Genomic DNA, 27,035 nt, shown 5'->3' with positions numbered 1-27,035 from the left:
TTCACTCATACCAGTATGTTATTAATGCACTATGTAAAAATATTTACTCCTCTCACACCATAGTAAAACTTTTCATAATTTGTAATCCATTAAAATTAAACAGAAATCACTAAATATTAGTGGAGAAAATTCATAATTAGGATAATTCCATAATCAATTTTACTGCTTACTGAGCTTTTAGCAATAACTGTTTCAACAATCAGTAAAGGGAATAGAATGAAGATAAGATTATGAATTTGAAGTTAAAATTTTGAATAAAGGTCACTTATAAAAATTTCATTAACGCTCAATCTGCTTAGTAACTTATAATAGAAATAAAATCCCTGCAAAGAAAGATAAACTGGTTGTCTTGACCCTTCCAGCAGTTTGACCAAAACCCAAGTTATACAAGCAAACCTCTTTGAACACAAAGATAACTTGTAACTTATCTGAAAGTAATTAGCTGTCTAGATTAGATTTTATTTTACAATGATATTCTAAAATAAAAGTTAATTATAACGTAGGTGTAACTGTAAGAGAATAAAACCAAAACTAATAAGAGTTTAGTCAAGCTATCCAGAATGGCAATCACCATCTGCAACTGGCCAACTCTAGGAGTACGGGTGGCTTGTTTGACAGTTTTGCTTCATTCATATCTATCTTTTGTGTAACCCTCGTATTTCACCAAAAGAGGCAGCATATGTAATTTGATGACAAGGGAAACAACTCTTTAAATTTCTGCATAACAAAAAAATTTTTTTTTTCTTCTATTGCAAGGACTAGCAGTATCGCCCGGAGTTGCTCGGGTTTGTTTCGGCCCTTTAGAATTGGAATTTTTGAAAAGTAAAAATTTTGCATTATGTAGCTTGTTATTCGCTTTAAGTGAACATTTTTCTGGTTGAAATACACCGAAAAATGGCGACACAGTAGTCAAAAATTCGTAAAAAATAGGGATTTTCATAGAAAAAAGCACCTTTTTGATGTAAATAATTTTTGGTGTTAACATGGTCCAATTTGAATTTTTTCTCAATTTTGGTCAACTTGCATCACAGGGTCTCGGAGGAGACAGTGTTAGTTGAAGGATACCAAACCTGCCATACACAGACAACTTCAGCTTTATATATAGAGAGCTTTGGTTGTCTAGTGGTATATAAGTGCCTTCATCAACATTCTAATAATATTTAATTAAATAATATTTTGAAGCTGAAGAATCACCTGACAATAAAGTCAAGCTGCTCACGGCAACATGTATCCAAGTTTTTTACAATGAAAAAGCATCTTTAGGTAAGCCACGTTCAAGTAATAAAATTTAAAATCGGTAACCCATTTTATGACGGTTTAACTGGCAGAGACATTTGAGCAGTTGACAAAATGCCTCACAATATTTTTTTCCAATATCCTGCTCACTAAGTTCAAATCCCATCAAAGCCAACTCTGCTTTTCATCATTCTGCAATCCAGTTTAAGATGAGAGATTAATAGATCGGTTGAACTAATAGGACATCAGTGTGCCATACAGTTCTTGTTCCAGCTCTTTGTGATGACAGCAATGCCTGTAACATCACTGATATCAACCTGTATTGAACCGCTCTTGGCTAGCAATGATGAGACAAAGAGCAGGGAGACTTGCATGCACAGGGAACTGATAGTCATCCACAAAAAATAAATTGCCCAGATCTGCACTTTGGAGAGAAGCATTGCAGATGCAGAAACACGGTTAGCAATACCCAAAGGGAGTTCCAGTGACCTTCAACTTGATTTAACCCTTTAACATTCAGATTATTCTATCAAATATAATGCTTATATATTCATCATCATCATCGTTTAACGTCCGTTCTCCATGCTAGCATGGGTATTGTATTGAATTAACAGTGCAAATTTATTATAGCTTCAAGATTTCAATGTGAATATTTATTTTAAGAATGACATTGGGGGCAGTTGTGAGTGGCCAGATTTAGCCAGTTTGAAAGTAAAACTGGTAGAATATTTAGATAGGGCTGGTTAAAGGGTGAAGAGAAGAAAGGACATCTTGCCACACATATGATCAAAAATAATTTAAGTTCCTCACATACAGATCTATCAACTATACCTCAGCACAGGCATAGAATATATAAGAAAAAAGAAACAGCATAAATTTTATCACCTCTTTTTCTGCAGTGTTCTCAATCTTTGAAGGAGTTGAAGATATTGCAGAGTTAGCACCATCTTCTGTGACATCATTCAGACAATGTTCAACATATCTTCCAAGACAATGGCAATGAAAGTAGTGGTAACATTCAGTACGAGTGAATTCTTCAAACTCTTTGAAATGTTGTAGGCAGATGACACAGTGTTGCCTGGGTATGTTGCCTTCAGTAAGGCTTTCTTTGGCAAGCTGAGGAAGAAAAAAAGATCAGAGCAAATTATAGAATTTACAAACACATGGTATTCAGAAAAAATGTCAAAGAAAAATGATGAAAATAAAGTGCTGTAAAATTTTATTTTTAGTTTAATATTTACAAATTCAAATATTTGCATATTTTTTGAAGCAAGTATAATCTCTATCTCTACCATGGAGTAGGAAGGAGTTACACCTGTTAGCAACTATACACTGAGAGAGGTAGAGTTATGTATCTTATCAATGAGCATCTAACCCAATCACCAAATACAACCATAGCACTTTTAGGCACCAACTATGTTTGCTTACAGTAATGTTTATGAAATGTGGAGAAATACTGGACTTCTTACATAGGCACAAAGCCATACATTTTACAGCAAGAATATAGTTGATTATAATTTCTTCACTGCAAATAGTTCAGCTCTTTTCAATGTTATCCTGAAAGAAATTAAAGTAGAAAAAGACCCAACTTTCAAACGGTACCTAGACAAATTCCTCCAGGAAATACCAGATAAACCACCTACACTTGGATATGTCTCAGCCAACAACTCTCTGCTTGAGTGGTCCATAGTGTCCCGAAATAATTAATTAAAAGACTTTTCCAAGTGGTGCTATTGAGTTAGTCATGATCTGGGATGATAATGACCGAAACCAATCTTAGTTATCTAAGTTATTGAACTCACTTGTTTCAGTCATTTGACTGTGGCCATGCAAGAGCACTGCCTTTAGTCGAGCAAATCGACACCAGGATTATTCTTTGTAAGCCTAATACTTATTCTATCAGTCTTTTTTGCCAAACTGCTAAGTTACGGGGACGTGAACACATCACCATCGGTTGTCAAGTGATATTGGGGGGACAAACACTGAATACTTTCACTACTTCTTTTATAAACCTGGAAGAATGAATGGCAAAGTCAACCATGGCAGGATTTGAACTCAGAATGTAATGGTATACAACTAAATAATGATTACATTTAGTCCAAATTTCTACCAATAATGCAGATACACCATTTCTGTTAAGAAATATTACAGTGCTTACTTTATTTTTTTTTTTTACCTAGAAGCAAGTATAATCTTTGGATGAGAATGGATTATAAAAGAAGCTGATGGTTAAAAAGCAATAAAAGGACAACAGGAAATAGTGAAGTAATCAATTAAAAATAACTAAGGGTCCCACTTTTTTCATTTAACTAAATCTCGTTTGGCTTGCACCTAACCACCTTCAACAAGCAAAGGAGAACTATTAGCTAATGTAGTTGTAAATAGCCATAAAATTATGGAATGGTTAAAGCTGGAATGCTTCTAATCAAAGATTTCCTCACTCAAGAGTGACTTGAGACTAAATAACTTTATCATAAAAGGCAACAACTCGTCAGCTATCCAATATTTATTTCTAGGACTGTTTATTATTTTACTCTCATCACTCTTGTAGCATACCCAAATCTCTAAAATAAAAGATATCCAATACAGGACATAGTTGCAGGACGAACACATTCAGAATTACACGTGGTTTCTTAGATTGTTTATGTATCAGTTAATAACTATTGCAAATTTGGTAATAATTGTACAAAAATAATTAGGCAAGTGTTTTCAGACAATAGCTTTAAGCTAACCACAGTTTTGTGTGTGGATTTGGAAGACACAAATATTATTTATATATATATATATATTAGACACACGTGTGTCTGTGTTAGGCAGTCAGTGTGTGCATGCAAATGCATGTGTAATGTCAGTGAGTTTGTCTATATCTCACTGCATCTACAAAAGTTTCCACTTGCTTTGCATCTTCAAAAGCATATGGAATAAAAGACTCCTTATTTGAAAGACAAGTTAAGGCTTTGTGACAGGCAGGGTATCCAGCTGTAAAACAATGCCTCAATAACATACTCATCAACTCCATGAAAGCATAAAAAATAGACTATACATTGGACAAAAAAACATTTGGAGATTGTATTTAGAAGATCAGTTGCAGATGTCAATGAATGATTGTGACAGCACCAAAACTGAATGAGATACCACATATCACAGTTCTTTTGTTGTCATGGCTTTATGTTCTTTCTGACTCCAAAATTATTAGAGTAAAAAGCAATAATATACTATTATATAGAATTCTTTTGTATGCTTTATGGTGATAGTTGCTAAGGTTTCAATTCATGATCATCTATTTTGGAGTCCAGCACTTATTCCTTATCCTCAGAGCTGTCATGTTAAAAGTGAAAGGTACTCACTTCAAACAATTCATACAACATAGGTCCACCTTTTCTTTCATCAGCCAACTCTTTTAAAGATGTTTCAAGTCTGAAATGAGATAAATGAAAATATGTTTTTGAAATAAAATCCAATAAAAGAGTTGTTAAAGATTGGGTTGACATAGGAAATCATAAACACCATTCGAGCGTGACCATCTGCCAGCCTCGTCTGGCACCTGTGTTGGTGGCACATAAAATCACCCACTACACTCTCGGAGTGGTTGGCGTTAGGAAGGGCATCCAGCTGTAGAAACACTGCCAGATCTGACTGGCCTGGTGCAGCCTTCGGGCTTGCCAGACCCCAGTTGAACCGTCCAACCCATGCTAGCATGGAAAGCAGACGTTAAACGATGATGATGATGATAACCATTGTAATATTCACTTTTCTATGCATTAGAATTTGTTGAGGCAGATTTTCTATGGTTTGTACTGTTCCTATTTCCAACTTTTACCTGTTTCCAAGTAGGGTAATATTTCCCCAAAGCCAAACAGGTTTTCATAGAAGACTGGAAACAAAGAACACTGCTGTATGACAGTAACACCTGTTTATAACTATCACACAATGTGAAGGCATGAAGACACCAACTCTCTCTTTCTAACATATGTTAACATCTTTTAAATCCACTCATAAGGCTTTATTTGGCCCAGGGCTATAGTAGAAGACACTTGCCCAAGGTACCATGCAGTGGGACTGAACCTGGAACCATATGTTTGCAAAGCAAACTTCATACTACACAGCCATGCTTGTGTCTACAGGGTTGACATCAGACCAACAAAATTGACCAATGTAATGACTGGTTAATAATTGTTAGTCACACGGACATAAGCCCATAAAATTACACAGAGGCACATTTGATTGAATCAACCAAACATATAACTGATAAGAGGTTTGCCTACACTTGAAGGATGAAAGTAAAGGTAACAGGATTAGAATTAGAAATGTAGTGGATTGAAACAAAATACTGTTGTAGTGAAAATGGTACACTCCTTCCAACATGACAACATAGTATGAATCAGCCACTATAAAGTCAGCCAGCCAGTCTTAGTAGTCATTGTATGAGTTATCAGTTGGAGTCAGTGCCAGTTACATGATATATATGAGTTCAAGTAACCATCAAGGTAGATGTTTCAAAGTCATTGTCTTGCAGAGCTATCAGCAATAGCATGATAGACAAGTCAAAGTTTGGTTAATAAAAGTTGTTTTATTCCATTTAAGTAAAACATATTTACACCTTAGTACAATTTAAAGCATTATTTTTGTTGCAGTTTCTCAAAGTGCTTTCAAAACAATTTCTTACACAATTTTTAATCAGAATTATCAATATAAGGAATATAAATAAGTTATAATTGAGAACCAAAGTGAGATGAAGAATTAGGCTCATTGGAAGTTTGCTTCCACATGACTTCTGTAATTTTATCAATGTAACTTCTAAATATAGTTGTCATTTAGTCTCTAGCCAACACAGGTTGTGCAATGTTATGATCAAAGATGTTTCAATCATGATCACCTAGCCTTTTTAGAGATATCTAAAACCACACCAATGTTTATTCTCCTTATTAAAGAGACATTTGGTGGCTATTTATAACATTTAATCCTTTTGATGATATCAACTCTCATGAGACTATCCCTGGTCCTATGATACAAATTTCTAGTTTTAAAGTAATTTAAATTTTAAAAAAAAACTTTCAACAGAATTTCATGTTAATTTATGTTCCAAAAACCAGATTAATAATAACAAAGGCAACTTCTAAATCCTTCAGTACTTTCAAAATTGATTGAAACAAAAGAAGAGTATTTCAATAGATATATCACTGTGAAAATGTTGAATTCAACACAAAAAGAATTTCTGTCTAAGGGAGACAACTGTCATATATTTCAAAATGGGATAAAAATGAGGATTTAATTTCTTACTCGCCCAAAATATATCAATAATAGAAATATTAATATTTCTAAGTCTCTCTAAAGGAGACTACGGCAGCGGTACTGGATATTATTAGTTATCGCCAACCTAACATGGCAGTCCAGAAAAATAGGACGAATGCTCCAAGAGGCCATCTCCTCTACCTAGCTATGTGACACATGAAGCTGTGTCCATTATAACCTTCGAAATGGGAGATCAGCCGCTTCCCTTGCTGGTCTCAAGCGGCTGACCTCCTCTGTTTGAAGGTTATAATGGACACGGGTTCATGTGTCACATAGTTAGCTAGAGGCAATGGCCTCTTGGGGCTAATCAACAGCAGCATTCGTCCAATTTTCCTGGACTGCCATGTTAGCTTGGTGATAACTATTAATATCCAAAATATATCATTTTCAAGAAATTTCTGAAATACTGAATCCATAAAACAAATATAATGTTTTATAATGTTTTAAATTAAATTATAATGTTTTAAATTAGAAAAAGGCTAAAATTGAAACTATTTTCCAAGTATAAAACACTGAAATAAAATTTTTTAAATACTAAAATTAACTTCCATTGAAATTCATAAAGTAAAGAAACTGAAACTATTTGAAAAGATATGTTTCTTCAAAAAACATTTCAATTTGAAATCCTACTACTTAGTTCATTGAAAATATCAGCTTTATAAATGTGAAATTGAAAAAAACATTTGAATTGAAATTACATTATCTTGCTACCATCACACGTATTGAAAATATAAAAGACAAGAAACTAACTTTGCAAGTTCATCTTCGCCAAGGCCTCTTGGGTTTTTTATGGTAATAGCAGGCACATCATTAGGATACTGAAATACAATGACAAATACAAATTTAAGAAAAGCTGAAGTCAATTTCTCTCACCAACCTAGCACTACAGCTAACATTACAAACTTGTACAATATGTTGCATGGTCAGAACAAGGGTTGCTAGAAATGGAGCACAACGAAAACCAAGTCACAAGGACAGATGAACACGCTGTAGGATTAATGGTCATCTAGGAATAACATGAGGACCACTGGATGTGAGATGACCTTTAACTTTCATGAAACTGTGTTTCTAGGAGGTTACTGCTAAAAAAAAAATGAGGAATGCTTCTCAACAAGTTATGCCACACTGCACCATTTTTCTGCACTCAGTTTCATATGCAGCAGGTTCTACACAAGCTCTCATCACTATAAATAAATCATTTGTGTGAATAATTAAAAAGTTCAATATAGTTCTGTCATATTAACACCTCACAAAAGACACAAAGCATAGCAATGTTTCTTTTGAATTGTTAGATGCTCATAGGCCAAGACCAACAAGTTCATCATATATGAGAAAGGGGAGGCTGGATGGATAGATTCACACACAAAATTTGTCACTCGGTTTACACAGTAGATTTGTTCTGAAAATCACTGAGTTAAATCAAAATGGCATAAATCAAGGGATGTACATTTTTAAGAATATTATGAATAAAATGGCACAAACGAAAAACAATAAGCTGACCTATCAAATTTTGCTATTACAGATTGAAAGAGACAGCTGCAACAGCACTTTAAACACACCTTAGTAAACACTACTTGTTACAGCTGACTAATTTACAGAATGTAGCTGGGAAAATCTGGAAGCTCACTGTGCAATAAGGTTTTGTGTTAATCTGAGCAAAAGCACTACAGAAGCTTATGAAATGCTCCAGGATGCTTATGGATTAAGATGCATGAACCAAGCATCTGTTTTACACTGGCACAGAAAACTAGGCAAACTAAGTCCACCAGGAAGCATATGATGATCCCCTTTTTCTACAGCAAGAGCATCATCTACATCCACTTGGTGCCCTCTGGCCAAACTGTTAACAAAGAGTACTTTGAGGAAGATTTTGAGGGGATTCAGGAAGGGATTTCATCACAAACAGTTAAAGCATTTCCACAATGCAACAGTCCACAATTCAATCCTGGTAACCAACTACTTGGCAGGGACGGGCATCAAAACAATCCCTCACCCTCCCAACAGTCCAGACCTTGCTTCCTGCAGGTTTTGGCTGTTCCACAAGCTGAAGAAGAAGATGAAGGCAGTTGCAACAAGAGTTGTGGACACCTTCATTTTGGAGGACTTTCATGGGGCCTTCATAGAGTGATTGGATCACTACAATAAGTGCATTGAGGTCCAAGGAGCCTACTTTGAAGGAGAATAGTTTTGTACTTCTTTGAAATTTATGTTTCTCCTGAAAAAGTCTAAATTTCTAGAATGCACCAGAATGATAAGGATAGTGAGAACTGAATATAAGTAGGTCCTGTGCATGCCTACCTAATAGTCATGCAGCCACTCAGTTTCACTCACATGGCTATGTATGATAAAGAAAAAAACTCAAGCTCAATATAATATGTAGTAGGATAAAACCCTCAGAATTACAAAAGAAACTTCTAAACCATTCACTCATGTCATGTACATATAGCATTAATATCATCATTCAAATGTCCACTTTTTCATCCTTGCATGGGTCAGATAGAATTTTGTTGAGGCAGATTTTCTATGGGCTGGATGCCCTTCCTATCACCAATCCTCACCAGTTTCCAAGCAAGGTACTATCTTCTCATAGCTAAACATGTTTTTCACAGACAACCAGAAATGAACAGCTTTGCTTGTATCATAATGACACAACTATTACAATGTCTAGACAAGGGTACACGCATATGCACATTTGCATGCATGTATGTGCGAGTGGCTGCAGAGGTATGCAAAGACTTGTTTGAAAGAAACAAAACCAGGATGTTATGCAGGATATGCAATGTCAGTGTGCATGTACAACAAAATACAAATATGTTGCAAGAAAAATTGGGTATAAGAGGCATCAGATGTAGTGTGTAAGAGAGAAGACTGAACTGGTGTGATCAGGTAATGTGTATGATTAGAGACAGCAGCATAAAAAAAAGTGTCAGTCTCAAAATGTAGAAGGAACCTGTGGAAGAGAAAGACCAAGAAGAACGCAAGATGAAGTGGTGAAAAATGATGTAAGAAAGCTGAGCCTCACAGAGATAACATAGGACTGCGACAATTGGCAGTTTACTTCACTTGAGATGACCTATCCAGCTAAGTAAAATGAAGACCATAAAGACATTTCCTTTATGTCGATGCCCCCACCCCAGCATACAATCTGTTGCTGACAAACCTCTCCCCCACGTCCCATCAGCTACCCTTCTCACACCATGTTCACCATTCACTATACTTCTCTCCATCTCCCAATCCCCGCTGTTGACTCTCTTCGCCACAACCTATCCTTCTAACAACCCCTTCCCCTATTTTTGTCTGCTCACTACATTCCCTCTCTTCTGATTCCCACACTTCTTTCGCAATCTTAGCCACCCACTCACCCTATCCAATCCTTAGTCCCACTTGCTCCTTCAGCTCTCTCTCTCTCCCTTATTGGATTAGCCATGCATCATGCATCTCCTTTACTTCAAGACGCCTGTTTCTGTACCTCTACTCATACCCTAACCTCTCTTCTGGCAAAAAGCTCCCTTCCTCAATATCACTCCCCACCCCTCAGTTGAGGAGTTTTGTCCCCATAAGTTATTTTGTGAACTCAGTGCCGCTGGTGCCATGTAAAAAAAAACACCAAGTACAGTTTGTAAAGTGGTTGGCATTAGGAAGAACATCCAGCTGTGGAAACCATGCCAAAATAGAGAGAGTTGTCAACAGCATGGAAAAAGCAGGCATTAAGTGATGATGGTGATGCTGAAACAAAGGAGGGCTTCTTTGAAATTCTGTCAACCAAATCCACTCACAAGGTTCTTTGGTCAGCCTGAGACTACAACAGAAGACACCTGCTAAAGGTGTCATGCAGTAGGACTAAACCCAAGACCACATGGTTGGGAAGCAAGCTTCTTAGCCACACAAGCATATCTAAACCTCACACTCTTTCTATATGCACACACACACACAACAACAACAAAATTATTAACAATCTCCCTTTAATAAGTTAAAGCTGTCAAAGAAGATACAGCAAGACTCACTTATAATTTGCTTCAGCATAAATTATCCAAAACAAACATTTAAGTTCCATTCTTTTTTTCCTTCCATCCTTTCATTTGTTTCAGTCATTAGACTATGGCCATGCTGGGGCACCACTGCCTTGAAAGAGTTTTAGTCTAGGGGTACTTATTCTACTGATCTGTTATTGATCTCTTTTGCCGAACTGCTAAGTTACGGGGTACATAAACACACCAACAATGGTTGTCAAGCCGTGAAGGAGACAAACACAGACACAAAGAAAAACATACATATATACGATGGGCTTCTTTCAGTTTCCATCTACCAAATCCACTCACAAGGCTTTGGTTGGCCCAAGGTTATAGCAAAAGACAATTGTCCAAGGTGCCACACAGTGGGACTGAACCTGGAACCATGTGGTTGGGAAGCAAGCTTCTTACCGCACATCCATGCCTGCACTTACAAATTAATATCAAATTAACAATAAACAGTAGTAAAATTAAACAAATGGTAAAAATCCTTCTTTACTACTTACATTTTCAGGTAAAGAAAGCTGCAATGTTAAGCAGACAAATTGTTTTTGTACATCATCTCCAGTAGACGGATACAACTGGCAGGTTATCTGTTGTACTGAACCACTGCAAGCACAAAAATTATAATTATTAGATTAATCTAAGTTTTCCTATGAAGTGGATGAAAAGTTCAGGTATCATCTTCATTGTTGTTTTAACATCTACTTTATCACACCTGCAAGGGTCTTCATTGAAGCAGAATTTTCATTGCCCAGATGCCCATCTTTATAGCAGCCCTCACTTGCTTCCAAGTCTATCAAACAACAAACAGCTCAGACACACTTTTGCATAGAAATATGAACAAATGACACCAATTGTATGAACATTGAAGGTTTTGTTTACAGTTTATGAGGTAGAATGCAGTCACACATGAATGCATACATCACACACATATACATAAATACACACACAAAATAGGCTTCTTCCAGATTCTAGTGACTAACTTCACTCACATGGTATAGGTTAACCTGTGTTTATAGAAGACACTAGCCAACAGTTCCCATGCAGTGAGACTGAACCTGTAACCACATGGTTCAGAAGCAAACTTTTGGACCACACAACTCTGTACTTGTACTTGCAGTGGAATTCACTTGAGGTGGAGGTCAGCCAATACCCAACCAATGTGTTCACCACATACCTTACAAACACTGACCACATGTGACAAATTTGACATAAGCCCCACTTGGAGAGCAAACGCATCAGATAGCACAGATGTTATCAGCTGCTATTTTCAGCTGGCTCTCAAAAATGCTGGCCACATCCAACAAATTTAACAAAAGCCCCACTGGGATAGCAAGCACATCAGATAGCGTGGATACCATGTTTAGTTTGTGTCCACAGCCCTGCTTACAGAATATCTTAATGACCCTATAGTTTTCAGCAACACTTTTTATTTTCAACTATTAAAAATATCTAGTCAGGCTATCAAGGGAGCCTTAAAAATGGACACAGTGGATAATGTAGTCCAAGATGAAATGTATCTGAAATATGATGTGATGGTCACTTCTGATCAAGGCTTCAGTTGGTGAATGTCAACCAAGGGCTAAACATCAACAACAAAATATTATTAAGTACCAAATTGTAATACCAATAACATAGGAAAATAAGAAAATTATAGAATAATTTTTAAAACATTAAAAAATTATAGAATTGCCCAATTCTTTCCAATAAATTTATATCTACTAATAATAATTTCTAATCTAGGCACAAGGCTAGCAATTTTGAGGGTGAGGGTTAGTCAATTAATATGTAACTTGGTACTTTATTTTATGGGATTGAAAGCCTCATTGACCTCAGTGTGATTTGAACTGAGCATGAAGAGTTGAAAGAAACATTGCAAGGCATTTTGTCCAGCACTTTATTAATTCTGTCAAATCCACCATCTTACATCTGCTAATAACAGGGAATCAATAGATGTCAGTAATATCATATGAAGATCGGCTGAAAAGTCCATGAGCTGACCAGGCTACTCTCATGGAATGTGACCAAATGAGGTTTAATTTTCAACGTAGTCCTCCTGGGCATTGCAGTGCTTGGATCCCCCATTGGTGAAGACGCTTTCATCCTGAAGGTCAAAAAAGTCATCAACAGCAAATGTGATGTCATCATCACTGTGATACTGGTTCCCAGCCAACTGTTTTTTCATGGTGGGGAACAGATGATAGTCAGATGGGGCAAGAAGAACAGGAACAGTGATCAACTGGTTAAAAGCCACAGTCATGCACAGTAGCCATTGAAACCAAGAACTTGATTGTTGGAGCATTTTCTTCATGAAACAAAATCCCTTTCATCACTTTTCCTGAATGTTTGGTTTTGATAACCTTTCATAACTGCCTCAGCAAGTTGGCATTGAACTCTTCATTGATGGTGTGGCCCTTTTTTTTTTTTTGAAGATAGTCGATAAACACAATGCCTTTGAATTCCTGCAAATGAAAGAACCTTGGCTTTCTTTGGAGCAGGTGCATGGATTGTCTCTATGTCTCTAGCTCAAAGTGATGAACCCAACATTAACCCTATGTTAGAAAACATTCAAAGAGAACAGCTGGATCTACCAAAAACAATGTCAGATTTTCCTGTGATGTGATCAGCCTGGTGTGCTTTTGATCAGATGTCAGAAGATGTGATACCAACCGAGCAGAAACCTTTGTCATGCAAAGTTCATTGTGCAGAATATTCTCAACCCTCTCATAGGATATGCTAATAGCGTTAGCTATTTGATTTATAGTCAACTGCTTGTCATCCAATCAATGTTTTCCTCAGTGGTGGCTGTTGCAGGACATCCAGACCCTGGGTCATTTTCAAAACTAAACCTTCTCCTCCTAAATTCAGCTACACAATATCGCACTTTTGATAAAGTAGGAGCATCATCCCCTAATGTAGCAATCATGTCAGCATGAATGTTGTTGGGTGCTAAACCCTTTTTCTGCAGGTATTTGATAATATCACAATGCCAAATTTTGTCCATATTCAAGAGAAGTCACAACTAGTTACTTTTCAAGTCTTCTTTGAACTGTAAGATGTCAGTTCATCTGGAAAGAAACAATACAATTATTAATAAGAAGGTCTGAAATTACTGCATGCAAGATTTCACAGCTCTAGCATCACTCCTTCAAAGTCAGCCAGTGAACTTTTCAGCTTGCTCTCGTAGAAGACTTCCTCAGCAGGATTGATGAGTGCAACTATGAGTATGATCTCAACTGCTGCATTATAGTGGCTGTGCGAATTTAGTAGGGCTCCAACCATTTGTGTAACCAAATCTAAACTAAGCAAATCTTTCCCCTTTACCTCTGCCAATTTTACTACTCTCTCTTACACAGTATTCTTTTTGCTATCACTTAATGTTGACATCCATCATTCTCCCTCTACCATCACTTTGTTACCCTCCCATCCCTCTTTTTCTACCACACCACTTATGTTGTTTCTTCTATTCAATCTTATTACCAATAACATGTAGTTATTACTGTTTCTTCTATCACCCTCTTACATCTATCACTGTTTCTCTTACACCATGCCTTTCACTACTTTACTCACTATACTCTCTCTTCTCACTATCTCACCTCTATTTCACTCATTTATTCACCCTGACAATCATTTTGGCTTGAACAAATGAAGACAACGCAGAGTAGACAACTCTTAATCTTGCCAACAAGGGAATTTTTGTAGTGCTAATCTATATATATAAAGCTGAAGTTGTATGGCAGGTTTGGTAGCCTTCAACTAACACTATCTCCTCCGAGACCCTGCAGCGCAAGTTGACCAAAATTGAGAGTATGATAGAAGAAGGCTTGCTCTTCCATCCATAGAAGAAAAAATTCAAATCAGACTATGTTAAGATCAAAAATTATTTAAATCAAAAAGGTGCTTTTATTCTATGAAAATCCCTATTTTTTACGATTTTTTGACTACTGTGTAACCATTTTTCGGTGAATTTCAACCAGAAAAATGTTCACTTAAAGAGAATAACAAGCTACATAATGCAAAACTTTTACTTTTCAAAAATTCCAATTCTAAAGGGTCGAAACAAACCCGAGCAATGCCGGGCGATACTGCTAGTGTCATGATAAATGCTTCAGTACATTCTGTAAGCTGACTAAAATATTAGAAAGGATATTCAGATACAGAAATCATATCACATTCTGGGATGTGCAAATGAAATTCAATCCCTGATGCATCTTGGAGAAACTTCAAATAAGAACTAACTCAGGTTGTGATGTGTCCAATCCATGTGAGCAAGCATAAGCAGAAATGTAAAATGATAAGAATTGCTTACAAAAATAAAACAAATGTAAACAAAAGATCAAGTAAGCCTTACCAATCATCTCTTTTAACAGTCAACTCATTTATGTAGATGGACTCTAAAATATCAAGTTCTTCCGAAAATCCACTGTAAATAAATGAATAAATTGATTAAGCAGAGAAAAATAAATTGACCTTTGATTTTTTTTTTTTTTTTGCAACAAACACAAAATGGAACAGATCATTTTAAAAGGGTTTTGTTTATTACTGTAGTTTTTTTTTTAATATTTTGGTTCTCACAAAGGATGAGGTTTTTTAAGCAATTGACAAGTCTTGATTAAAGATTTTATTGCAACTCAAGTTTTACAAACAGATTTCCTTTCTACTAACAACTCTTGAAGAAGAGACACTTGTTCATTCCCCCAGATCTAATGCAGACTTTATATTCATATACAGATATAAAATGCCTTCACTTGAATCGTAGTAGACTGACTAAAGTTAACTTCAAACAGGTTTTCATATTTATGCTTATTAGCCTGTTCACAGCCCCCATAACTTGGTGGTTAAGTAAAAAGCAAACTGTGGAATAAGTATTACACTTGAAATAAGTATTGGGGTCAAATTGATCAACTAAACTCTTCAAGGAAGTGTCCCAGCATAGCTACAGTCCAATAACATTAGCCACTCACATGTTGAAGTGTTAAGACAAAAATAGTGATTGAAACTTCAAGGCAATATTTCTTACTAAAAGTCAGTTATGTTCCAGACACACAAGTATTTTCAGATGATTGCTGGTACTTGATTACTAGATGGCAACTTACTACTGAAATAGCAAAATAAAAATCCAATCTAATACATGGGGTACAGACTCTCAAATTCTTTTTTCTTAATAAATTAAGAAATGAAAGTCCAGGTGAACATCTTGAAACTTTTCAAATGCTTTTAAAAACATCCACCTATGTTTTCCGTATTTCACTGACTATGGACCAGTGGCTTTCTCCATCTTCCACTGCACAGTTGTCAACTTCAGTAGCTGGTCCATCTGTTGGAGACCAGATATCAAAGATGGTCTTTTGGAGTAGTCCCACTCTCTCACAGTGTCCTCAACATTAAACAATCTCTTGTAATAGCACTTTCAAGGTTTTACTCAAGTGTGAGTAAATGAGCCTCAGCCATTCTGAATATACCGCTTTGTAATTTAGAATACTTCATGCTTCTGATCCTATTGTCACAGAAAATAGGCAAATGTCCAGCTTTCAGCTAAGCTAAAGCTTCTCTTTTAGCTACTTGATATTATTCCTGACTCCCATTTCTTTCCTCCAGCCTTTCCAAATCAGTCTCTTAGCTTTTAGGCTCTAACCGTTGTACCATTCTACCACTATGTCACTTTCCATCAGGTTACTACTTTGCCTCATATATATCAGATCTGTGGTTTTCAGTAGAAACTCTCAATCTTTTTATGCCATAAATCTCCATTTCCTCCTCCTTAACATACACACCACCTACAACGTCTCAGAATTTGTATTCAAAAGAACAATTTTTAAGTTTTACATACTTCATGTAAGAGAGTTCATTGAGCTTTTACTCTGACTTCACTAATCGTTATGCTGAGTGATGCATTCTTTACTAAGGAAAGACTTAGTATTTACAACCAACTGTTAATCCCATTTTCTGGTATGTCTGTAGTCTATCAGGCTTATATGTTCAACTAAGTGATAGGTGTTCAATTAGCTAGCCAATTTCCTAAAGTTAGTGTTGCAAATGATTAAGCAATTCATATTACAAAACTCCAAGTGCTTTAATTCTTTTTATCCTATCCACAGCTTCCATGTAAACCAGAACAGCCATCTTGTTGTTATCCATCATTTCCATTTAAGTCACCAGCTGTGATGAGGCTGCATTTATTTGCTACTGAGGTGGTCTGCAAAAGGGCCTCAGAGAAATCCATGGTGCATATACAGAGATCACAGCAGCTGTTACATTGTCTTTCATTACTACAAGCTTAATTATCCTAGCATATATTCTGACTACTTCAATTATTTTATCCATTCCTCTATCAACAAAATGTCAACTCCGCCCACTTCAAAGAATTTGTACTTGTGTTCCTTGCCTATCATGAATTCCAAGGTGACAGAATCATCATTTGCACAGTATTTTCTGGAACTTGAATTAACATTCTCAAGTTTTTTGGGTTTTTTTTTTATACCAAACTGTAATGATGATACTTTTATAAAGACAAATATGACCATGTTTATAATGACAAACATGATCAGTGGAAAACAAATTTCAATGTAAATAGTATTTCATTAGCAATTATTAAATGAAATGACATGAAGGAACCAAAACACAAATGACAAGTTCTAGGAAGGTGTTGTGAAAACTCTGCATGTATGCCAACTTCTAGCAACTGTGATACATATTCATGCACACCTCTTCATCTGGATTATAGGGAGCTATTGGAAATTTGCCCCAAGCATATAAGAGTACTGTTGGGAATTTGCGATGCAGACTTCCCAAAAGAAGAATTAAATTGGCATGATGTTGTCAAGCACATATCGTATGGTGAATTTGAAGAGAAACACATGTACTGGTTGTAATTCAGCTGCTATTTTCTCCAGGTTTCATCTAAATATTAACAGAAAATTACATAGGAATGATATGATTGTTCAAAATTTATTACTTTCAATTGACTTAAACAGAGCAGGAAACCCAATGAAACAGGAACATGTGAGGAAATCACATAGAATAGTGATTCCATCATGGCCCATACATACAACCTGACAATGGAATAATTCCAAAAAAGGATCGATTTTATGATTGGTTACTAAGGATGATGCATATGGATCCACTGTTTTTTGAAAACAGAACAACTTTTTATATGCAATATGATAGAATCACGGAATTTGCAAACTGAAATTCAAAAAATGAAACTCATTGACGAAATATGTAGGGTTATGGTGGTCACATGGCAACTAATCTAATCTGAAATAAACTTTTAATCTGTCATGTTAAACATCATGCCCTTTCCAATACCAATGATGGAGATCTCACCATGTAAAGAAGCTAGCTATGTCTGAACTTAATGTGCCACAGTCAGTTCAAAATACACACTAAAACTTTGAGAGTATGAGCCAGATGTTACATCCTCACAGGTCCACAGGAAATGCAAACTCAATCATTATCATCTCATAACATTAAAAAACCCCACTAAATTTACCATTTTATTGAAATGAAAAACTAATGCTGCAGTCATCAGAAAGAAATACATTGTTTGCACAATTAGTCAAGTTTTGTGTGGAATTCATATCAGAAGGAATTTAGATGAGGCACACCACCATCTAATCTCTTGCACACAGTACACATCCCTTCATCTCTGTTCTAACATCACTAGAATCTCTCCAGCTCTATCCACTATTCATCATTACCAGCACTGATGATTGTAGTCCTGTTTGCACAAGACAAGACATGAGTTTCTGTTGGTGAGTAGATTATTGTTCAGTGTGTTTTTACCATCTAAAAAGAAAGGTCTGTGCAACTATTTCACAAGTAGTTGAGGGGGTTCTCAAACATGGTCAAATGTTACACCCTTGAGTACTCCAGTAACTGTTCACAGCACTAGCATGGTAAGTCCTACATGCAAAATTAGGGGTTTTGATTATTTTTATACCTATGACAGCTTTATCAAGTTTTTTTTTTTTATATTAGCTGAATGCTCTCTCTATCACCATCCATTTTACAGTATGAACTAGATGCATTTTATTGCACCACCAATATTAGGAAAGTCATCAGCCAGTGTCCCCTCAACACTTTGCCAGTTTTTACTAAAGATTATTGTTCCATAACACAGGCTGCCATCCCTGCTGTATGGGGAACCATGTCTCCACCATGCAGAATTTTCTAAGACATTACATTGCAAGTTGGGCCACTTGCTCATGACCCCACTCCCACCCATTATGCTGTTATAGAAGTACACTGCTAACTATAAAAGTATGAGTGAAGGATTTTCCAGGAGATATGTCATTTGTTAGGAGTATATAAATATCTAACTGTAAAGTAGACCAACTTGCAGTATATTCATGGGTTGAGGTAATGGCAACTAGCTATACATGCCATAATGGAACATGAGCAGTTTTACCTGGCTAGACATAAGTAATACTGAATATGGTTATCACTTCTAGATAAAAATAAAAATATCCATCACATTAAAAGCATTCATCATCATCATCATTTAATGTCCATCTTCCATGTCGGCATGGGTTGGACAGTTTGATAGCTAGCCAAATAGAAAACTACTGTGTCTCTATAAAATGGTTGATGATAAACAGGGCATCCAGCCATAGACACTCTGTGAAAGCATATAGTTGAGCTTGGCACAGTCCTCTGCCTCACCAGTTTCTGTCAAACTGTCCAACCCATGCTAGCATGGAAAATAAAATCTTAAATGATCATAATATATATATATATATATATATATATATATATATATATATAATATATATATATAAATATATATAAATATATATATAAGCATATACATATATATACACATACACACACGAATTATTATTAATAAAGATGGTAGATTGGTAAAATCGTTAGAGCATCAGATGAACTACAATAAAGCATTCCTGATCTTGTGTTCAAATTCTACTGAGATTAACATTACCTTTATCTTTGCGGGGGTGGTGGTCGATAAAATATAGTACCTGTCAAGAACTAGGACTAATGGTATATACTAACTTCCATCCCCAATAGTACCTAAATCAGAAACCATCATTATTATTATTATTAGAATGTTTGTGCGAATGTGTTGTTTACGTCGTAAAAAATTGGAAACTTCGAGAGACAGGAAATAAATCGTGTGTGTGTGTGTGTGTGTGTGTGTGTGTGTGTGTGTGTGTGTGTGTGTGTGTTGTGTGTGTGTGTGTGGTGTGTGTGTGTGTGTGTGTGTGTGTTTGTGTGTGTGTGTGTGCTGAAACGTACAAACAAGCTCTTGTCCCTGACCCAAACAGGAGGGGCAGTTAACTCCAAATAAGAATCGACTCAGCGTGACAACCAGTACAATCCATACTGGTATGGGAAACGCAGATATACGATGACGATTATAAATACTCATACGAACACAAAATTACTTCAGAGAGAAAATGAGAGACTTGTATGTCCGAGTGAGTATGTACATTCTCACTTTTGAACGTTAAGATGAAAAAATTTCAAAGTTGCAAAGGATTAATTATTTAATTTTTTCAAGATCGACCGGTTTTATTAACAACCTTGTCAACAAGCAGCCATAAATAAAATATCGAAATATTCAAGACCAATATTTCTCAATAGTAGTCATCAGCCGACATTTCAAGCTGGAAGCTAAAAATGTTTGAGCGTCGAGAAAGAACACAGCTGAATTATTCCGCCTTTATTTTTTTGTTTGTTTGTTCGTTCGTTTGTATGTACAAAAACTCAACTGGGAAATTGTTTTAGAATTTAAAAGAAAATCCAGTTGGAAATTTGGAAGGAAAATAAATATTAAAAAATTTTTTAAACGTAATAATTTTGCTGTATTAAAACGACTTACGAAAGAAAAATCTTTCTTTTTTCTTCAAGTCAGACGTTAAATATACCTAAAAATGACAGTGAGGGATTTTATTTATTTACTTTAATACATATGTGAAATTCTAATCAGGAAACTAAAGCACTGTTGTTGTTTAACCGCAGGTTAGCCCTAGTGGAGCAGACCTATGCCCAAAAATATTCTATCCCTATCAACAGTGTCCATTTTTATGGCGATCGGGAATGATTTAGGGCTTTAGCTGCTATTTCAAGCAAATTGAGCGACCCGGGAAAGAATTTGCTGGGGTCGACTGAGTTATCTAAATCTCACTACAATGCATGGCTCTGTGTCAATGTCAAAAATTATTATTTTATAGTCATTTGATAGAAGAATCGGTAAAACTCCTGTCAAAGTTGGCATTCCATCCCTTCCTTCTGAAGTAAATAAAATAAGTTGTTTAACCTCATCCCATGTCAGCCCTGATCGAGAGGACCTACAACCAAAGGCGTTATCAACGTTACGCCCCCCCCCTCTCTCTTCTGTCTGTAGAGTTATTTGAGGGAAAGTCGGCAGTTATTTCTACCAAGTCGAAAGACCACGAAGATATTCCTTGGCTGAATCGTGGAATACTAGTTGTTTATAGCCTCATGTCAAAACTGACTGAGCGGAATTATCAAAAGCGTTCCAAATGTGACACTCGTATGTTTAGGGAACATTTCGGACTGTTTCAATGCATCAGTTATTATTAAAATAAATATTGAAGGGTGATGTGGCTATTATTTCTGACAGATGGAATTCACAAAGAGGTTCCCTTGTGGTCCATTCTACCGCCCTATACTTCTACAGATTTATCGTTACGTGCTCTGATTCGACTTCGAGGGTTACTTTCTGCCACATTCTCGGTAATAACCTCTGTTAATTACAAGATAAGCATTTCTGAAACTGCAGTTACGTGGCAAAGGGAAAACTTAGCTTCCATAGAAGTCCGCATACAAAAATGTAACCTACATCTGTAGACACACCATATATATATATATATATAATAGCAGATCATTTTTTTATCTATCTATATTCACTCTAGCCATGAATTGAGTTTCACAGCAGGTGTTTTGCAATACGTAAACTATGTTTATATATATTGTATATTTCTTGCAACATTTATATATATCATAACGATTATGACATTTTATATATATATACTGTTACGTTTACCATATATATATATACTGTTACGCTTACCATATATATATACTGTTACGCTTACCATATATATATATGTTACGCTTACCATATATATATACTGTTACCTTACCATATATATACTGTTACGCTTACCATATATATATACTGTTACGCTTACCATATATATATACTGTTACGCTTACCATATATATATATATATATATATATATATACTGTTACGCTTACCATATTATATATATAATATATATATACTGTTACGCTTACCATATATATATACTGTTACGCTTACCATATATAGATATATATATATATATATATATATACTGTTACGCTTACCATATATATATATATATATATATATACTGTTACGCTTACATATATATATATATAATATATATATACTGTTACGCTTACCATATATATATATATATATATATATATATACTGTTACGCTTACCATATATATATATATATATATCTATATATATACTGTTACGCTACCATATATATATATCTATATATATATATACTGTTACGCTTACCATATATATATATATATATATATATATATATATATATATATACTGTTACGCTACCATATATATATATATATATATATATATATATATATATATACTGTTACGCTTACCATATAATATATATATATATAATAGCAGATCATTTTTTTATCTATCTATATTCACTCTAGCCATGAATTGAGTTTCACAGCAGGTGTTTTGCAATACGTAAACTATGTTTATATATATTGTATATTTCTTGCAACATTTATATATATCATAACGATTATGACATTTTATATATATATACTGTTACGTTACCATATATATATATACTGTTACGCTTACCATATATATATACTGTTACGCTTACCATATATATATACTGTTACGCTTACCATATATATATACTGTTACGCTTACCATATATATATACTGTTACGCTTACCATATATATACTGTTACGCTTACCATATATATATACTGTTACGCTTACCATATATATATATATATATATATATATATATATACTGTTACGCTTACCATATATATATATATATATATATACTGTTACGCTTACCAATATATATATATACTGTTACGCTTACCATATATATATATATATATATATATATATATATATGTTACGCTTACCATTATATATATATATATATATATACTGTTACGCTTACCATATATATATATATATATATATATACTGTTACGCTTACCATATATATATTATATATATATATATATATATACTGTTACGCTTACCATATATATATATATATATATATATATATACTGTACGCTTACCATATATATATATATATATATATATATACTGTTACGCTTACCATATATATATATATTATATTATATATATATATATATATATTATATACTGTTACGCTTACCATATATTATATATATATATATATATATATATATATACTGTTACGCTTACCATATATATATATATATATATATATATATATATATATATATACTGTTACGCTTACCATATATATATATATATATATATATATATATATATATATATTATATATATATATATATATTAGACAGATAGATAGATAGATAGATAGATAATAGATAGATAGATAGATAGATAGATAGATATATTACGCTTAGCAGCAATTTAGAAACGAGAGGTTGAAATGAAATTGTAGAAGAATCGCAAGTCAATAAACAGCTGATAGGAAGGTACATCCGACAACATTAAACTGTATGTAGATCTTTATACTATAAGCCGAAGCTTTTGCTGTCAATGTACTGACTGAAAAAAAAAATGTAGCCGACTTGTAGGTGACGTAACCAGCCAGCAAAACGAAGCTACTCTAATAATAGAACAGATAAATAATATTTCTGTAAAAATATTAGTTACAACATTGAACTATCGTTTAAATATCTCGATAATACAATTTTTTTCGACATCATTAAAGTAATAAAACCATTTATTTACCTTTCACTGTTCTCACCGCAAATTGCATACGCTTGGTCCTCCATATTACAGTCTCGCACTGAACCTATTTCACACCGCAGTTAATAACTTATGTAATTCCGATACAAATCGCTTAAATTTCACATCGTTATCTGAAACAAAACAAAACAAAATAAAATAATGTGAAGCGATCTTTGAGTTTAACGTGCCACTTGCACTTTTTTTTTTAATTTAGTTATTTGTTCGTCAATCTCAGAAAATTTGTTTCATTTCTTTTATGTATGTGTGTGTGTGTTTCTGTGTGAGATGCTGTGCTGCGGCAAGTTTATGTCACTGAGGATATTTTTTTTTTATTTTTGGTGCAATTTAATATTTGTGTGTGTTGTTGTTGTTGGAGCTGTTATTATTGTTTAAGATGTGAATGTGGGATTATATCAGATTGTTTCGAATTTTGTAGTTATTTTTTGTGTGGTTAATAATATGGGATGGTACGATAAAAGAGAGATTTGGCGTTGGTTTCCAGACAGCTGACCGACTGCATAGAAGTAAAATAATCCAGTTTTTCAATTTTTTCTTTTATGTGTTCAAATATCTGAAGGAAGATATTTTTTCCTCCTTTTTTCAATTTCGAAAACTAACTTTCGTAAGCAAATTATTAAAATAATAATAATGATCTCTTGCAGCAAGAATTTACAAAATAATGAAGGAACTGTAATTTTTTTTTTTTTTTTTAAGGAAAGAAATTTTATGTCAATGCTCGGCAATCATAATTTATAAAATAATTTTATACCATGGTAAACCAAATATACGAAATAAATAATTACAGAACATGTTCATAATCATTTTCAAATATTCTATCATCATCATGCACATACCTGTTATTGTGCTATTTCCATTAAAATTATTTCAAGTAACTATTGAAAAGTACTTCAGCTGTACCATTTATTCCCCCTCCAATTTTGGTTTGTATGAGTAAAAAAGGACTCAATATTTGTGTGTGTATATGTGTGTGTGTGTGGTGTCAGTTAGCAAGATTAAACGCTTTTGTGAACTGAAGTTCACAAAAGAGTATCCATATGAACGCCAATTGTCAAAGAATATAACTGATCCACTTGCAATTTTATCTGAACTGTGGATTTGTCTTGCTATTTCTTCAAAAGAAAAATTTCTTTGAATCTTCTTGAAACCATAATAGCTCCAAATATCCACTTCGGGAATTTTTTTTGTTTGTTTTTCTACCTATAGCATTATTTCTGAGGGAATATTTCGTTTCGCCTATTACCACTTTGAAATAATCATCTGAGTTTACAGCTGGATAGTTCAATGGTATCATACGCCCGTCATGAACATACAGTAATCTGTAACTGAAACTGTCTTTGTTTTGTCCAATTTGCATTCTTTGGCAATTCATAAAGATACCAAACCAAGAAAACACTTTAATAACAGTTGACTTTCACACACAAAAAATAATTAATAAATAAAAATTACTGAGTCGTTTTCACCAACTGGACAGCATTCCCAACCATAGTCATCCACGCGCTAGGTGTGTAACATTCGAAACCTTGCCAGCCCAATAACGAACGTAGGTCACAGCATATCAGCTGATCTTATCCTATTTTACCGCTAATCGTTTTTTTGGTTGTATTTGAATGATGACGTAGTCAAACGGAAAATTCCATGCAGTTTCGCACCAAATCATGGTTAGACATTGAGATGCGCGGTATATACAACTACAGAGGACCGCAACGGTTTTCTTGGTCAGCCGGCAGTCAAGCCTCCCTGATATCGTGTGTTACAAGATCTCCTCTTGCTAAGCATACATTCTCACATTTCACCAAGCACTAAAGACTAACATTTTCTCCTTTCGCTAAGCATAGCCTTTTCTCTTCTCGCCAAGCACGAACACATTTTCATAAATCGCACAGTAACTACCGGTATTTGGTATAACAGTTTATATAAAGTAACAATTGTAACATCAATTTGGGATCTTTTCGGTTTGAACGGCAGTTTTTAACATAATTTCTAGGTAACTAAAAAAATTTTAAACTTCGTATACTGGTAGAATGTGTTTATAAAACATCTTTTTCTCTTGGCTTTATAGAGAAAATTCTATGGTTTGTAAGATATTTGTTGTTTTTATTCTTCAATTTCTGCAATTTCAACCAATCATTTACGTCTATTGGGGTAAAAAAAAACATTCTGTGCCGTATGAATATGTCCCTCGTTTAAGAAACAGATTGGGTTTATTTACATTTGTGAAGAAAAAAAAGATACCCTTTCCCCCACCCCTAACCCTAAAACAGATTGAAATGCAAAAGATCGATACTAGGGTCATAATTATGGGTGACAATTTATATGACACCGCTGGAAAAAAACTGCCGTTCAAACCGAAAAGATCCTCAATTTGTAAATAAACATATTAATAAAATCTGAACATTGTGATTGGATTTTTGGAAGTGGAGCAGTATGCAACCAGACCAAATAATACAACTCCTAGCTAACCAAGTCCACAAGTAAATTTCGTCAATTTGCAGTTAGGTTGACATGTATTGTAGACCTTTTCTTTCCTCACAAGTCTTCTAGTACACCACACCAAATGTGTACAAAATATCGAGCGACTACGAACCATACCATGGTTGTATGGTAAAAGAAAAGGTTTGGTTCATCAGGATAGTTTGTCTTCACTCTGTTCTATGTTTCTTGAATTTGAGAGTAAGTTGGCATGTTATAACTTTTAACCATTGCTCGTAACGTTTGTTTATTGGTGTATACATTCTATTAAACTTTTTTTATTATTACTTGTGTCTGTGGTCGAAGTTTTATTCAATCTGCGAGTGTTGTTCTGGTTGTTATGAGTGTGAATTGCGTTGCATTTGTGGTTTTTTGTTTGTTATTTGTGTCGTTTGTGGTGATTGTAGTGTCTCTGGTGATGATGATGGTGCTCGTAGTGAAATTGATGTTGATATTGTTGTAGGACATGTTGCTTTTAGTTTTCTCCAGTAAGTTTTTGTGTCTGTGTGTATGGACAAGTTTATATCTTATATTCTTTCCCTTTCTCTTCATATCGGGACAGTTTTCCATTCTTCTTTCTGGTCATCTTTATAACACGACATGCCAAAATGATCCGAAGTGAAGAGGGGCATGTCCTGTGGTATTAGGCGGGGGTTGTTAAAATTGTTCCTGTTGGCAGTGTCGTAGTTTTTGTAGAAGATGGGTGTCTTCGTGTTGTTGATGTTCCTGCCACTGATGTTGTTGATGTTGTATTTGGAGCCTCGTTGCTGTTGTTGGAGTTTCTGTGACTGTTACTGCTAGAGAGTTTCTCCACTGTATGGGATTGTTGGCGATGTATTTGTGACATTGGTAAAAGTGAATGTCTTGTTTCCTTTGTAACTCTTTGGAGGAAAAGAGCTTTTAAATGGATCATAGTTCTGCATATGTGATACAGGCTTTCTCTTTTCCACTGTCACAAACAGATGGTTGTATCT

At 34.7% G+C, this 27,035-nt stretch overlaps 1 protein-coding gene across 1 annotated transcript in view; it reads right to left on the bottom strand.

Annotated features, from left to right (window-relative positions):
- LOC115210922 (GATA zinc finger domain-containing protein 14-like) overlaps positions 1-24,569 on the bottom strand; it is a 36,584-nt gene extending 12,015 nt beyond the window's left edge. Inside the window, exons 1-7 of the mRNA XM_029779712.2 lie at positions 24,426-24,569; positions 23,572-23,702; positions 14,893-14,964; positions 11,045-11,147; positions 7,279-7,346; positions 4,584-4,653; positions 2,122-2,352 (exon numbers count right to left, since the gene is read on the bottom strand). Coding sequence (XP_029635572.1) covers positions 2,122-2,352; positions 4,584-4,653; positions 7,279-7,346; positions 11,045-11,147; positions 14,893-14,964; positions 23,572-23,615 — 588 coding nt within the window. The 5' untranslated portion in view covers positions 23,616-23,702; positions 24,426-24,569. The remainder of the gene's footprint in view (positions 1-2,121; positions 2,353-4,583; positions 4,654-7,278; positions 7,347-11,044; positions 11,148-14,892; positions 14,965-23,571; positions 23,703-24,425) is intronic.
- Positions 24,570-27,035: the final 2,466 nt, after the last annotated feature.

Source organism: Octopus sinensis, linkage group LG1 (assembly GCF_006345805.1).
Source record: "Octopus sinensis linkage group LG1, ASM634580v1, whole genome shotgun sequence".
NCBI classification, from domain to species: Eukaryota; Metazoa; Mollusca; class Cephalopoda; order Octopoda; family Octopodidae; genus Octopus; species Octopus sinensis.
Note: the sequence above shows the minus strand (reverse complement) of the source record. Positions and strands in the feature narration are given on the sequence as shown.